This window comes from Aquarana catesbeiana, linkage group LG12, assembly GCF_042186555.1.
Source record: "Aquarana catesbeiana isolate 2022-GZ linkage group LG12, ASM4218655v1, whole genome shotgun sequence".
NCBI lineage: Eukaryota > Metazoa > Chordata > Amphibia > Anura > Ranidae > Aquarana > Aquarana catesbeiana.
Genome location: NC_133335.1, coordinates 50232566 through 50249916, shown reverse-complemented (window position 1 = coordinate 50249916; position 17351 = coordinate 50232566). Strand labels below are relative to the sequence as shown.

Here is a 17351-nt window from a genome sequence, read left to right as displayed (position 1 = left end):
GCCCTACTAACACCATCCTCTGCCCTACTAACACCATCCTCTGCCCTACTGACACCGTCCACTGCCCTACTGACACCATCCTCTGCCCTACTGACACCATCCTCTGCCCTACTGACACCATCCTCTGCCCTATTGACACCATCCTCTGCCCTACTGACACCATCCTTTGCCCTACTGACACCATCCTCTGCCCTACTGACACTGTCCTCTGCCCTACTGACACCATCCTCTGCCCTACTGACATCGCCCTCTGCCCTACTGACATCATCCTCTGCCCTACTGACATCGCCCTCTGTCCTACTGACACCATCCTCAGCCCTACTGACATTGCCCTCTCCCTACTGACCTCGCCCTCTGCCCTACTGACATCCTCCTATGCCCTACTGACACCATCCTCTGCCCTACTGACATCGTCCTCTGCCCTACTGACACCATCCTCTACCCTACTGACACCATCCTCTACCCTACTGACATCATCCTCTGGCCTACTGACACCATCCTCTACCCTACTGACATCGTCCACTGCTCTACTGACATCATCCTCTGCCCTACTGACATTGTCCTATGCCCTACTGACACCATCCTCTACCCTACTGACACCATCCTCTGCCCTACTGACACCATCCTCTGCCCTACTGACACTGTCCTCTGCCCTACTGATACCATCCTCTGCCCTACTGACATCGCCCTCTGCCCTACTGACATCATCCTCTGCCCTACTGACATCGCCCTCTGCCCTACTGACACCATCCTCAGCCCTACTGACATTGCCCTCTCCCTACTGACATCGCCCTCTGCCCTACTGACATCCTCCTATGCCCTACTGACACCATCCTCTGCCCTACTGACATCGTCCTCTGCCCTACTGACACTATCCTCTGCCCTACTGACACCATCCTCTACCCTACTGACATCATCCTCTGCCCTACTGACACTATCCTCTACCCTACTGACATCGTCCACTGCTCTACTGACATCGTCCTCTGCCCTACTGACATTGTCCTATGCCCTACTGATACCATCCTCTACCCTACTGACATCATCCTCTGCCCTACTGACACCATCCTGTACCCTACTGACATCGTCCACTGCTCTACTGACATCATCCTCTGCCCTACTGACATTGTCCTATGCCCTACTGACACTGTCCTCTGCCCTACTGACACCATCCTCTGCCCTACTGACATCGTCCTCTGCCCTACTGACATCATCCTCTGCCCTACTGACACCATCCTCTACCCTACTGACACCATCCTCTACCCTACTGACATCGTCCTCTGCCCTACTGACATCGTCCTCTGCCCTACTGACATCATCCTCTGCCCTACTGACACCATCCTCTACCCTACTGACATCGTCCTCTGCCCTACTGACACCATCCTCTACCCTACTGACATCGTCCTCTGCCCTACTGACATAGTCCACTGCTCTGCTGACCGACACCATCCACTGTCCTACTGACACCAATCTCTGCCCTACAGACACCGTCCACTGCCCATATGACACCATCCACTGCTCTACTGATACCGTCCATGTTTTAATAGATTTGAAGATGTTTGTTTACATTTATTTAAAAGAGTGTGTGTGTCATATACATGCATGTGTGTTTGAGCTTTGGAGTGAACACCCTAATGCAATAGGCTGCACACACCTATGGTGGTCTTTATGCACTGAGAAACATCAAAATATTTATCAGTCAATTGTTTTTATCAGTTTTTTATTTGATGTTTAATAAAATATTTTTGAATTTTATAAATCGACTGTGGTTTCATTGATGCCTTAAAAAATCGCAGTGCGGGCTATTTCTTTTACTTGGCCTACAGGATCATAATTTAAAGTGAGCTAATTTTTTCTCCACCAAGCAATGTTCTATAAAATCCTGGTTCCCCCATATTGCATAATACATGTTATTACAAAAGTGGGCTAATCATTTAAAGGCAGCCCAAAGTTTGACTTAACATTGAAATTCTATGGAATCAATTGCAAGGGAATTAGAAAGGGGGAAAAAAATCTCAGCCATTGATCAGCTCAGATCTCTTTACTCTGTTGTGTGCCAAGAGTAACGACCATTACTGAGTCTGCAATGTGATTCGTCGGCGTGTATACCTGAATGGCGGCCGGATGTGTACCGTCATGTTGCACGTATTTGCACACCCCGCCCTGCAGGGATATAAAACTTTCTTATCTGCAGGTGTGATGAACAAAGAAGGAAGGAAAGTTTGGCCTTTCAGTCATTGGGGCCCCTCCCTGGCCAGGTTCCTGCAGAGCATTGACGCTTAACCCCTTCCCTACCAAACTGCTCCCTTCTCTTGTTAACCTCAGATATCTCTGCCCTTCCTTCAAAGTCTCCCTGACATAAACCCAACCAGCAAATCATTGCCATCAGCAGCTTCTTGACCACGCACCATTAGACTTTATGGGTCTACAAGTCCACCAGCCTTGAAGGACAAAGGCCTGCAGGGCAGCCATGTTTACACCAGCTCACCTCTATTAATCCGTCTCCTCCCTAACCTGTTACTAGTGATTTATATGACCCACAAATTCCTGAACTGGTCTGATTGCCTATGTGCAGATGTTATCAAGAGCAAGACACTCAGGAAGCAGAACTTACTATGGCCTCTATTGTGGTACACAGTCACAGACATGCCATTGATGTTATTCATACAACTTTTGAAGTGAAACAACTTACTCTAACTCAGCCTTCCTTGAAAAGAGAAACTCGTAAAATAAGTTTCAGTTTTACGGAAACCCCCTGCTATGAAAAGTCCATCAGGAAAATGTCCCTTACATCGGTGTTCAGCTGGAAGAATGCTCCTTACATTGGTAGTCAGTGGGAAGAATGCTTCTTAGATTGGTGGTCAATAGGAAGAATGTCCCTTACATTGGTGGTCAGTGGGAAGAATGTCCCTTACATTGGTGGTCAGTGGGAAGAATGTCCCTTACATTGGTGGTCGATGGGAAGAATGTCCCTTATATTGGTGGTCGATGGGAAGAATGTCCCTTACATTGGTGGTCGATGGGAAGAATGCCCCTTACATTGGTGGTCAATGGGAAGAATGCCCCTTACATTGGTGGTCAGTGGATAAAATGCCCCATACATCTGTGGTCAGCTGTAAGAATGATCCTTATACTGGGAGCAATGGGGTTTATTTACTAAAACTGGAGAGTGCAATATCTGGTGCAGCTGTGCATGATAGCCAAGCAGTTTTTAACTTCAGCTTGTTCAATTAAGCTTTGACAAAAAACAAAAATTTAAACTGATTAGTTTCTACGCAGAGCTGCACCAGATTTGGTACTCTCTAGTTTTACGTTAATAATCAACCCCAATGTCCCTTACTTTTGAAGTCAGAGGGAAGAATGTCCCTTACATCAATGGTTCACTGGAAGAATGTTCTTTACATTGATGGTCATTGGGAAGAATTCCCTTTTACATTGGTAGTCAGTGGGAAGAATGCCCCCCTTACAACATTGGTGACTTGGAAGAATGTACCTTTCATTGGTGGCCAGTTGGTAAAATGCCCCTCTTACCCTAATATTCAGTGGGAAGAATGTCCCCTTACATTGGTGGCCAATAGGTAGAATGCTTCTCTTACAGTGATATACTTTGGGAAGAATGCCCCTTAAACTGGTGGCTAGAATTCCATCCTTACAGTCAGCTGAAAAGAGTCTGGAAATAGACAAGCTAAAAAAAGGATCAATCAATTGATCAAATCAACACATATGAATATGCAGAAAGTCCATAATTAATCACTTCAGCTTGTTGATGTCACCACAGTGTATAAAAACAGACAGGAGAGTGCCCACCACCGTAATATGGACCTGATTACCAGATAGCAAGCATAAAGGGCAGATAGCTATAACCCAGCCGATAGCAAAAACAATGCCGGCTTCATGCTACTGCTTGTTTAGGTTCATATATGCTCTTCATGTATGTCAGTGAGCATAATTTTTAGAGCGTTTTATCTTTTGTCTTTCAGCTGAAAAGAGTCACTGGTGTCATGCTACTGGCTCTGCCAAGTGGTGATGGACCTAACAAGGGCGCCATCAAATGAGATGCCAATCAGTCACAGCTCAAAGAACCCCTAGAAACTTCTGGAGGAATCCCTGGTTAAAAGTGGGTGCTCTAACTTCTGACCATACCACCAGCCATAGCAATAGATTACTCACTATGCTATGTCACTCACAGGTATACAACTTTGTAAGTCTCGTACGCATAGAGGAACTGCAGATATACAATGTCTAATGGTTACCACTTGTAGACAAACTCCAAGAATCCATGGCCTAAGGCTATGACTTGTGACTTGTACCTTTACCCTGTTCAATGTTACAAGCTGGAAGTATAATCCCATTACATGCCTCTGTCTACTGTACATCCTTTCCAAAATATCTCAGCTATATCCCCCTTCTGTGTTTCCAACTGGAGGAGAAATCACAGAGTTCCTAATCACTATGCTTTTATTTGTATAGGAACTCTAATGCCGCGTACACACGATCGGACATTCGGCCAGCAAAAGACTGATGAGAGCTTTTGGTTGGAAAATGCGACCGTGTGTATGCTCCATCGGACATTTGCTGGCCGAATTCCAGCCAGAAAAAGATTGAGAGCAGGTTCTCAATTTTTCGGTCGAAAAAGTTCCTATCCGAAAATGCAATCGTCTGTAGCAATTCCGACACGCAAAATTCCTACGCATGCTCGCAAACAATTCGACGCATGCTCGGAAGCATTGAACTTCATTTTCTTGGCTCGTCGTAGTGTTGTACGTCACCGCGTTCTTAATGGTCGTAAGTTCAGAAAACTTTTGTGTGACCGTGTGTATGCAAGCCAAGCTTGAGCGGAATTCCGACAGAAAAACCATCCAAGATTTTTCCGACGGAAATTACGTTCATGTACGGGGCATCAGTGTACTAACCCATATCTGTTCTGTTATCAGAGTATCATCTTTAGTTCATCTATGCCCTGTAGCAGTAAGAATACAAAAGTACATATGACTAAGGGTTGTGGACTTCTGACCATCACACCTATATAACCTTGTTGGACATACTATTCCAAAACCATTGTGGGGAGTCCAACCCAATGATAGCCTCCACTCTTCTGGGTAGACTTTCCACAAGATTATGGAGTGCGCCTGTGGAAATTTGTTCCCATTCAGCCTAAATGTGGACAAGCTGACTCAAAATAGGCATTCCAATTCATATGCAAGGTATGGTTGAGGTCAGAGTTCTATGGAGGTCCCTGGAATTCCACCATACCTTCTAATTAAAAAGCATGATGTCACTGCTTTTAAAATAAGGCATGTAATGAAAACAGAAACACATTATAGCTACAAATGTAATTAGCATGTTAATAAGGAGGGAAAGGAGGAACCAGGGGAAAAAAAGCAGATTAGGCTTCCGCTTTAAATGGGAACTATAGTACTTCCAGTACTTCTTGGATACAGATGTAAAAAACATCAACACAAGTAAACAGTCTTATCGATGTGTGAAATGTGTTATAAACCTTGTTACTTTGTATAGTTTGTAAATATCTACATATGTAAGGGAAGCCCTTTGATCTTCTTATCTTGATGATTGAAAAAATAGATTCTCTGCAGAAACAATGGGTAAGTGGAGACCATAATATCTGGGGGGCGAAGGTAAGAACTCCGGGGCGGCACTTTTTATTCATGGAGAGGAATAGAAACTAGTGACAACTTTAAAATGTTTTGGGACTTCCTCTTTTCGTTTTACAACACAACCACAGTGAAAATAACAGCATTACTATTTGTTATAATTTTCAAAATTTTGATAATTTTAAAAGATATTTGTTTCTTAGGCCTCATGCACACAGGATGTTAAAATAACGTTATGAAACCGCCAGTATCTTTGCAGTGATTTTTTAAAAACTTTTTTCAGCTTTTTTCAACGTTTTTTAGCGTTTATTAGTGTTTTTTAGCGTTTTTCCGCGTTTTTTTTTTTTTTTTACAAATTTTTTTTTTTTTTTTCAATGGATCAAAAAACCTTAAAAAATGTTGGTGAATGACGTTTTTGAGCGTTTTTACAGCTGAAAAACGTCTCTCAGAACCCACTGGTCCTGGGTTTCTTTTACAGCTTAAAAACGCCTATGCCATTTGCAGCTCAAAAACGCCTAGGTGGGCATGAAGCCATAGACTAACATAGACAGGCCTTTTTAAGCAGCAAAAAACGCTCAAAAAAGCGGCTGTAAAAACGTGCATGAGGCCTTAAAGTAGAATCTATCTGCCACCCTTAACCAGGCGGGTCCATCATTGTCCATGGAGGGGATGAGAATTGGGGACCTGTATCTAGGTGGGGGATATATATCTTTCCATTATTTCTTTTCAGTTTTCATCATGATTTATTTTATTTTCAAATACAGCACTATTTTCCTCATTATGTTTACTTATATTATTTCATTAATTCAATTACATCATTATCTTCACATTGGTATACATTGGGGAAATAAAAAACTATCGATAGAAATGAAAAGCAGTTATCTTTATAAAGAGCATGTCAGCTGTACCCCATCTCTGCTACAGCTCCCGCTGCTTTACAGGTGCTCTGCCCGTGTCCTATACAGATACTCTGCCCATGTCCTATATATATACTCTGCCCATATCCTATACATATACTCTGCCAATGTCCTATACATATACTCTGCCCATGTCCTATACATATACTCTGCCCATGTCCTATACATATACTCTGCCCATATCCTATACATATACTCTGCCCATGTCCTTTACAGATACTCTGCCCATGTCCTATACAGATACTCTGCCCATATCCTATACATATACTCTGCCCATGTCCTATACATATTCTCTACCCATTTCCTATACATATACTCTGCCCGTGTCCTATACATATACTCTGCCCATGTCCTATACAGATACTCTGCCCATGTCCTATACAGATACTCTGCCCATGTCCTATACAGATACTCTACCCATGTGCCACAGCACTGCCAGTACTCTGCCCATGTATCATAGCTCTACCAGTACTCTGCCAATGTGTCAAAGGTCTACCAGTACTCTGCCAATGTGTCATAGCTCTACCAGTACTCTGCCAATGTGTCAAAGCTCTACAGGTACTCTGCTAATGTGTCATAGCTCTACAGGTACCCTGCCAATGTGTCATAGCTCTACAGGTACTCTGCCAATGTGTCAAAACTCTACAGGTACTCTGTTAATGTGTCATAGCTCTACAGGTACTCTGCCAATGTGTCATAACTCTACAGGTACGCTGCCATAGTGTCAAAGCTCTACAGGTACTCTGCCAATGCGTCATAGCTCTACAGGTACTCTGCCCATGTCATAGCTCTACAAGTACTCTGCCCATTTGCCATAGCTCTGCCAGTACTATGCCAATGTGCCATAGCTCTACAGGTACTCTGCCCATGTGCCATAGCTCTACAGATACTCTGCCCATGTGCCAAAGCTCTATAGGTACGCTATCCTTTTCCAATAAAGATACTCTGCCCATGTGCCATAGATCTATAGGTACTATTCCAATGTGTCATAGTTCTACAGGTACTCGGCCCATGTGCTATAGCTCTACAGGTTCTCTGCCCATGTGCCATAGCTCTACAGGTACTCTGCCTATGTCCTATAAAAATACTCTACCCAAGTGCCATAGCTCTCTAAGGTATTCTGCCCATGTCCTATACAGATACTCTGCCCATGTGCCATAGCTCTACAGGTACTCTGCCCATGTTCCACAGCTCTACAGGTACTCTGCCCATGTGCCATAAAACTACAGGTACTCTGCCCATGTGCCATAAAACTACAGGTACTCTGCTCATGTGCCATAGCTCTACAGGTACCCTGCCCACATCACATAGCTCTATAGGTAGCCCTGCCCATGTTCCATAGCTTTTAGGTACTCTGACCACATCACTTGGCTGTACAGATACCCTGTCCATGTCACATAGGTGTATAGGTACCGTTCCCTTTACTCTTTTCTTTACAGGTACCCTGCCCAATGGCCCATGGTTGTACAGGTACTCTTCCTACATCACATAGCTCTATAGGTACACTACACATTTGCCATAGCTGTATAGGTTCTCCACCCATGTTGCATAAATGTATATGTACTCTGCCCATGTGCCATAGTCTCACAGGTACTCTGCTCTTATCTTTTAGCTCTACAGATACTCTGCCCATGTCCTCTATAGATACTCTGTCTATTTTCCATAGCTCTACCAGTACTCTGCTCATGTGATATAGCGCTACAGGTACTCTGCCTATGTGCTAACTGTACAGGTACTCTGCCCATGTGTCATAAATGTATACGTACTCTGTGTGCCATAGTCTTACAGGTACTCTGCCCATGTCTTATAGCTCTACAGATACTCTGCCCATGTCCTCTATATATCCTCCCTATTTGCCATAGCTCTAACAGTACTTTGCCCAAGTGATGTAGCTCTACAGGTACACTGCCCTTGTGATATAATTGTACAGGTACGTTGCCCATGTGATATATCTCTACACATAGGTGTGCACAGCCTATTGCATTAGGGTGTGCACCTCAAAGCTCAAACCTGTGTGCAAGTGTATATACTGTATACTGATGGTGTCAGTAGAGCAGTGGACAGTGTCAGTAGGGCAATGCATGGTGTCAGTAATTTTTATTTTTATTATTTTATTTTTTTATTATATTTTACATATATTTTTTATTGTTTTTTTTTATTTACAAATTTTTGTGGGAGCACAGCTAGGGGATTTTGGTGAAATATCAGGTGTTTAAATAGGGGGAATTTGCACCACACAGGGTGATTAGGGTGTGCCCAGGCACACCTGGCACACCTTGTGCGCACGCCTATGTCTCTACAGGTACTCTGCCCATGTGCCATAACTGTACAGATACTCTGCCCATTTGCCATAAGGTACTCTTGCCCTCCCCACATACAGAATAATGATAACATTATGGGGTGTACAAGGTACTCACAGGTATCTCTGCTGCCCGTCACTCTGCTGGTGCATGGTCACCGAGAAGCCGAACATCCCCCCAGGTACCCCTGCCTGCTTGATGACCGGCACCTGGGTGTCCACATTAAACCCGGAGCACCCCAGGCACAGCGCCAACAGGACCACCACCACGATCATCCTCACACACCGACCTCCCAGTCTGTATGATCCGCCACCGATCCCACAATTATCACACTTGTCCTGATCCTAATATCTAGATCCTGGCTGTGTCCATAGATCCCAACTCTGCACAATCCCAAATCTCAAAGATCCCAATTCAGAGCGATCCCGATTCTAAATAATCGCAATTCTGAGTGATCCCAAAGCGGAGTGATCCCAAAGCGGAGCGATCCCAACTCTGATCCCGGTGTGAATGAGGATGTGTCCTGCTATAAGAGCTCAGTGTCAGCTTTTGCAGTGTGTCCCTGTCCTCCTCCTCCTCCCCCCTGTGTCCCTATGGTCGGTCCCTCCCCCTGAGCACTCACTGTCTGCCTGTCCCACCCACATCACTGTGTGCCACTCTCCTTCCCTTCCTCCATCCCTGGCTCCCCTTCACCCTCTGTGCCCGTCTCTGCCAGCCCTGACCCTACCCTTCCTTTCCGGTGAACTTTCTCCCTTACCCCCGGTACAGATCCCCTTAAAGGAGACGCCCCCCCTCCCCCTGCACCTGCCAGTGCTGGGAGCAAAGAGAAGGGAGGGGGGAGGAGGAAGGGAGGGGAAAGAGGCCAACTTTCTCACACTGCTTGCTGAAAAGTAACATAGCAGAGATATCTCTGACCACAACCAGGGGGGGCTCACATAGTGATTGTATACCGACCTGATCCACCACCGGGCTGGAGCTCCTGTGTATATGAAGGATCTCTATATAATAATAATAGTAATAATACAAATGTATATGAAGGACCTCTATATAATAATAATGATAGTAATAATACAAATTTGAAGGATCTCTATATAATAATAATAATAGCAATAGTAATAATAAAAATATATATGAAGGATCGCTGTATAATAATAATAATGTATATGAAGGATCTCTATATAATAGTAATAAAAATGTATATGAATGATCTCTACATAATAATAATAGTAATAATAAAAATGTAAATTAAGGATCTCTATATAATCATAATAATAATAATAATGTATATGAATGATCTCTATATAATAATAATAATGTATATGAAAGATCTTTATATAATAATAATACAAATGTATATGAAGGATCTCTATATAATAATAATAGTAATAATAAAAATGTAAATTAAGGATCTCTATATAATCATAATAATAATAATAATAATAATGTATATGAAGGATCTCTATATAATAATAAAAATCTATATGAAGGATCTCTAAATAATAATAATAATAATAATGTAAATGAAGGATCTCTATATAATATTAATAATAAAAATAATAAAAGCAATAATAATAATACTAAAAATAAATAATAATATTAATAATTTAATTCCTCAATACCCAGGTCCTTACCAACCCAACATTGCCCAATAATCTAAGACCATACACTATACAATCTGATTGTACAATCTCTATCCAATGCCCTTTCTAGGTAATATCAGGACAAAATGCATTGTGGGAACGCATGCAAAATCACGCGCTTTCATGAAACGCACAGAAACGCACGGTCCTTCTGCAGACGCACGGCGGTGACATTCCTAATGGCACTCCCATGCATCTGTCAATGGGCACACTTTCACAAGCGCCAAAATGCATGGTGCCGCTGCATTTTGGTATGACCCAATTTCTTAAAAGCGTCAGGGACTTCTTTTGAGGGTTTCCTGTGCATAAGGCAGCCCATTGAAATAATTGGACTGATACGTTTTTCCTACGTTTTTACCATGCAAGGTTTCCCTTTAAGGCTGGGTTCACACTGGTGTGAACACAGACATCGCATGTGATTCGCACCGCACTACTGTGCAGATCACATGCCATATCTGTGCAATGTGAATTCAGCCGTACGGTTTTTATGGCTGAATTTGCATCGCATTCAGACCAAACTCATGTAGGACCTTTTTTTTTATGGTCCGCACTGGAATCGGATCGCATGGGTGTTCACACCTATACGATCCGAGTCCTGTATCATTTCACAGTTGGCACTGCGATCTGCGAACCGATCTGGGGGTGTCATTAACTTTACATTGACACCCGCAGCGGTTCGCAGATGTCAATGTGAACCGTCTACGATTCAGGTGCGATACGGGACCCCGCACTGGAATCGCAGGGTTTCCCGCATCACATCAGTGTGAACCCAGCCTTCATCCTATGGGACTTTTCACACCACTGCGCTGTGGGTGTGGTGCGTTTTGAAAAGTGCTGCATGCTGCATCTTTGGTGCGGTTATGAAAACCGCACCAAAAACGCAGCTTCTCATTGAAATAAATGGAAATTGCAGGAAAAATTGCGGTAAAAATGCATTTGCGATTTGCGTTTTTGAGTCACATGTCCATTTTTCACAGATGCAGGCCACCCAAAAATGCACTAGTAATGCATCTGAAACACAGGAAAATCACGGTAAGGACGCGTATGCATTTTTTACCGCGATTTTGCTAAAGAGCAGTGTGAAAGGAGACTTGGGGGTTGATTTACTAAACCTGGAGCGTGCAAAATCTGGTGCAGCTCTGCATAGCAACCAATCAGCTTCCAGGATTTATTGTCAAAGCTTAAATGAACAAGCTGAAGTTAGAAGCTGATTGGCTACCATGCACAGCTGCACCAGATTCTGAGTGCTCCAGTTTAGTAAATCCCCCCCAGAGTGTACGATGCATCAGACATTCTTTTCCCATTATATTTCTGATCGAACAATAGATCTATTTATTATATACTGTATATAGAATCATTCCGTGCAGGGTGCTGTGATGGTTTCAGGAAGCTAATTGCTATGTACAGCCCCTCCCACCAGCCACGATCTGCCTGTGTAGCATGGAGTAGCACAGAGACCCAGTGGTGATGTCACTGTATCTAAAATAAGGTATGTAATGAAAATGGAAAGGCTTTATTAAAAAATGTCATTGGCATTTTAGAGCGCGGGGGGGGGGGGGGGGGGGATCTTGCGAGGGAAGGCAAAACATAAGTGGATTAAACTTCAGCTTTAATTTGCTGTTGAATAAAACAGAAATCTGCCTGATAGATCCAATACAATACTACAATACATAGCAGGAGGATCATTTCAATAATATTTTTTCATTTCATTTATACCCCTCGCCCACCAACAAATCAATACTTCCGGGGGGGGGGGGGGGGGGCAGTTGCCCCTCCTGCCCCTCCCCCCCCTCCCTTGCCCCAACCCTGAATTCCTATCATCCCGCTGTGCATTCTTTGAGCCGCTGTGATTGGGATTCTCAGCAAAGCCTGTACAGATGTGGGAGAAGTCTGGGTGACACGGCGTACCGCCTACTCTCTGGGCTGAGCCGGAATCCACCAACCCATCCATTAATCCAGAGATGCAGTTCTCACAGCTTAAATGTGGCTGCGGAATTAAAAATAGACGCATCTCATGAATATGGAATGGGATGGAGCTCTTAATGGCACCTTGTACAAAACGACCACAGAGCCGTCATCCCAGCTCTTTGTACTTCGTTATAGAGCATCGCTCCACCCAAAATGGAATTTCAGGGAAATGAAATCATCCCCCTCTGTTTGGCATCACTAATCTTTTGAATTCTGCAAAATAATGCCCAGCTCTGCCTATTCGCAGTGTTGGATGGGTTCCAGCTTCATCGCCACATTTTCCTTTTATTTATGATAGAATGCAGCAGGAGGAGCAAGACTCCCTAACGAGTGTTCGGGGAAGTGCATAGATGGGGAAACTGAAATTAACCAGCAACTGCCTATTATTGAGATATAACTAAAGGAAACCTGCCATGAGAAAGACATGCAGGTTTTCACTGTTGAGCCACCTCTGAAAATACCAGCTGCCTGGCTGCAATGCCAATTCTTTGGCTTCAGTTCTTTCTGAGACCTGGAACACATATGCAAATCAGGAGTTGAGACCTCAGGGAGGACTGAAAATCTTTGGGTTTAGTGACAAGGGCAAAGATACAGAATTGCGCTCTCCCCCCCAAAGTGTACATCCAATCAACTTCTGTAGCTGGCACTGTGCAGCTCCAGGCCTAACAGTTGGGTTTCACATGGACCAGGAAGTGCACAGTGATGTTCTGGGACCTTACTGCTGCTTGTTCAGATTACACAGCTGTGGCACCCACCCACCTTCTCCACATGAAAACACTGTGCCCAGGGCAGCCATCCTGCCCACCCCTTGTCTATGCATCACAGTTCAGCTACAGGTAACACAGTTATGTTTCACATGGACCAGGAAGTGCACAGTGATGTCCTGAGACCTTCCTGCTGCTTGTTCAGATTACACAGCTTTGGTGCCCGCCTGCCTTCCCCACATGAAAGCACTGTGCCCGAGGCAGCTTCCCCCCTGCCCACCCCTTGTCTCAGCATCACTGTGCAGCTCCAGGTCTGACAGTTGGGTTTCACACGGACCTGGAAGTGCACAGTTATGTCCTGGAACCTTCCTGCTTCTTTTTCAGTAATGACACAGCTGTGGCACCCACCCTCCCCCCACAGGAAAACGTTGTGCCCTGGGAAGCTGCCCCCCCCCCCCACCCCACCCACTCGATGTCTAAGCATTTCTGTGCAGCTCTAGGTACAATAGTTGGGTCTCACATGGGCATGGAAGTGCACAGTGATGTCCTGGGACCTTCCTGCTGCTTGTTCAGTGATAACACAGCTGAGAACACTGTGCCTCGGGCAGCTTCCCCTCCTGCCCACCCCTTATCTCAGCATCACCATGCAGCTCCAGGTCCAATAGTTGGGTCTCACATGGACCCAGAAGTGCACACCTAGGACCTTTCTGTTGCTTGTTCAGTGATTACACAGCTGGGGCACCCGACTGTGCCCAGGGCAGCTTCCCACTGTGCCCAGGGCAGCTTCCCCTTCTGCCCACCCCTTGTCCCAGCCCTGGGTGGAAAACACAGATTTTGATGGGCTACAGAAAGTGTGCCATGGTGCCACATTAATTTGTGGACATAATGAAAGGTGGCAACCACAGATTATTGTGACCCCCTTTTCACATCTACCAGCATCAGCTTCATTTCTTCACATGACATCTGAGAGCTGCAAAGGGAATTGGCACTGGAAGACCTGCCAGGTATGAATTCCACTCGGATTTATGCCTTAATGCTGAAGTATCTCCTTTGCGAGTCACCAGCCTAACATATCCTATTAGAACCCTCTCTTACCAGCCCTTGCTCTTGGTCTATTAGTACCCTCTCTTCACCACCCCAGTCCCGGTGAGAATCCCAGTATTTCTGGGTATGGGGCCCAAGGTGGGTATACCTAGGCATATGATGGTACTCATCATGGGGTATGGTCAATATTACCACTGGATTTTTAGACTGCAGTGGTAAGGGGAGCGTGAAAAATATAAGAACTGGGGGTGCCTTCCACAACCAATATAATAAATTCTCAAACGCCTTCTAAGGAGTCAGGATTGTCCAATTTGTCTCCTGTGCCCCCCTCACAGGCTGTTGAGATTTTGAAAAAATGAATGGCATTAATAATTTCATTTACAAGGCCTTGAAAAAGTATTCATACCCCTTTTTGTCATGTTACAACCAAAAACATAAATGAATTTTTTTTGGTATTTTAGGTGATAGACCAACACAAAGTGGCGCATAATTGTGAAGTGGAGGGAAAATGATAAATGGTTTTCAAATTTTTTACAAATAAATATGTGAAAAGTGTGGCGTGCATTTGTATTCAGCCCCCCCCCCCAGTCAATACTTTGTAGAACCACCTTTCAATGTAATTACAGCTGCAAGTCTTTTTGGGGATGTCTCTACCAGCTTTGCACATCTAGAGAGTGAAATTTTTGCCCATTCTTCTTTGCAAAATAGCTCAAGATGTGTCAGATTGGATGGAGAGCGTCTGTGAACAGCAATTTTCAAGTCTTGCCACAGATTCTCAATTGGATTTAGGTCTGGACTTTGACTGGACCATTCTAACACATGAATATTCTTTGATCTAAACCATTCCATTGTAGCTCTGGCTGTATGTTTAGGGTCGTTTTCCTCCTGAAAGGTGAACCTCCGCCCCAGTCTCAAGTCTTTTGCAGACTCTGAGGCCCCATTCACACCTCAGCATTTTGTAGCTTGAAGCCTGAAGCTCCAAAACGCTGGAGGAGAAAAAAATCAATTAGTCTCTATGAAGATGGTTCTCCACTCAATGTTGCCTCAAGCGCAAAAAAAGTTCTGGAGCTTTTTTTGTAGCTCAATTCGGTCAGACTTGGGCAGTTTTCTGCTTTTTACATTGGTGACCTTTTGACCAGTACAAAATCAAATTCACGGCAAAAACATGGCAAAATCGTGGTAAAAATGTGCGACTTTCCGCCTGAAAACAATACGCTCAGGTGTGGATGCAGCCCGACAGGTTTTCTTCTAAGATTTCCCTGTAATTGGCTCCATCCGTCTTCCCATCAACTCTGACCAGCTTCCCTGTCCCTGCTGAAGAAAAGCATCCCCACAACATGATGCTGCCACCACCATGTTTCACGGTGGGGATTGGTGTGTTCAGGGTTTATATGCAGTTAGTTTTCCGCCACACATAGCGTTTTGCTTTTAGGTCAAAAAGTTCAATTTTGGTCTCATCTGACCAGAGCACCTTCTTCCACATGTTTGCTGTGTCCTCCACATGGCTTCTCACAAACTGCAAACGGGACTTCTTATGGCTTTCTTTCAACAATGGCTTTCTTCTTGCCACACTTCCATAAAGGCCAGATTTGTGGAGTGCACGACTAATAGTTGTCCTGTTTATTTATCGTTTTCCTTCCACTTCACAATTATGTACCACTTTGTGTTGGTCTATCAAAATCCCAAAAAAACACAGTCACGTTTTTGGTAGTAACATGACAAATTGTGGAAAATGTCAAGGGGTATGAATACTTTTTCAAGGCTCCGTATTGGCTGCAGCTTAATGTCACACAAGTATGTCAACTCTTGTATCTTAGGCTCTGTTCACACTTAGCGAATTAAAATCGCGGCAGAATGCGCGACACATGAAAATGAGTGTAAATCGTGCTAAATAATCGCGAGCGGGACTGCGAGTTCCCACTACGTGAGATGTGAACGGGGCCTTAATAGATAATTGATGTTCACTATAAAGATATATTTGAATAGATTGCTACACTCTGCGATCTCCTGAAGAAGTGGACCGTTGGTTCATGAAACGTGTTGGGAGTCTACAATCCGTTTTTTGAACTAAGAAGTAATATTGTACAATGAGTTAAAATGTGAACATTGTATTGATTATATATTTTATACATATTTAATATGATATAAAAAGAAAATTCGATTGATTTCCCCATCGTTATTTATAGAGGCCGGTACATCATTTTCTTCCTCTTCCCGTAGATGTATACAAACAGTCCGTTTATTTAGTGCACATTATTCAGCGGGCTAATGCATTGCCTTTCCTAATGTCAGAGAGTGTTTTTACTTCTCTAACCTCCACGGCATAAAAGCATTAGAAGCCGTTTCCTGCGTGACTGCGGCAATCAGATCAGTAAATTGATTGTGTGGAGGGAGTGAGACGGGACTAGAAATTGTACTATATATAGGAAAGAAGATTAGGGATTGCTAAATCTTCTGTCTGGTGCAAAGATTTGGTTGAAACTGTCAAAAAAATTATTAATATTATATTTTTTAGAAAAAATAAAAAAAGGCAAACTTTCTATCTCCTGCCATGACCTAGCTGTAAAACCAACAATCAGATTGTATATAAATTGAGAAAAAAGGGGTATTTTTGATTGAAAAAACTAAATTTGAACTGTTATAAATATACACCATATTACCAAAAGTATTGGGACGCCTGCCTTTACACGCACATGAACTTTAATGGCATCCCAGTTTTAGTCTGTAGGGTTCAATATTGAGTTGGCCCACCCTTTACAGCTATAACAGCTTCAACTCTTCTAGGAAGGCTGTCCACAAGGTTTAGGAGAGTGTCTTTGGGAATGTTTGACCATTCTTCCAGAAGCGCATTTGTGAGGTCAGGCGCTGATGTGGACAAGAAGGCTTGGCTCTCAGTCTCTGCTCTAATTCATCCCAACGGTGTTCTTTTGGGTTGAGGTCAGGACTCTGTGCAGGCCAGTCAAGTTCCTCTACCCCAAACTCACTATCCATGTCTTTATGGACTTTGCTTTGTACACTGGTGCGCAGTCATGTTGGAACAGGAAGGGGCCATCCCCAAACTGTTCCCACAAAGTTGGGTGCATGAAAATGTCCAAAATGTCTTGGTATGCTGATGCCTTAAGAGTTCCCTTCACTGGAACTAAGGGGCCAAGCCCAACCCCTAAAAAAC

General features: G+C 43.9%; 1 protein-coding gene across 2 annotated transcripts in view; it reads right to left on the bottom strand.

Moving 5' to 3' along the window:
* ITGA3 (integrin subunit alpha 3) overlaps positions 1-9574 on the bottom strand; it is a 123740-nt gene extending 114166 nt beyond the window's left edge. Inside the window, exon 1 of one of the 2 annotated variants that reach the window (XM_073607741.1) lies at positions 8944-9574. In XM_073607741.1, coding sequence (XP_073463842.1) covers positions 8944-9101 — 158 coding nt within the window. In that variant the 5' untranslated portion in view covers positions 9102-9574. The remainder of the gene's footprint in view (positions 1-8943) is intronic. The other variant, XM_073607742.1, reaches the window with a different exon arrangement.
* Between the last annotated feature and the right edge of the window lie 7777 nt (positions 9575-17351).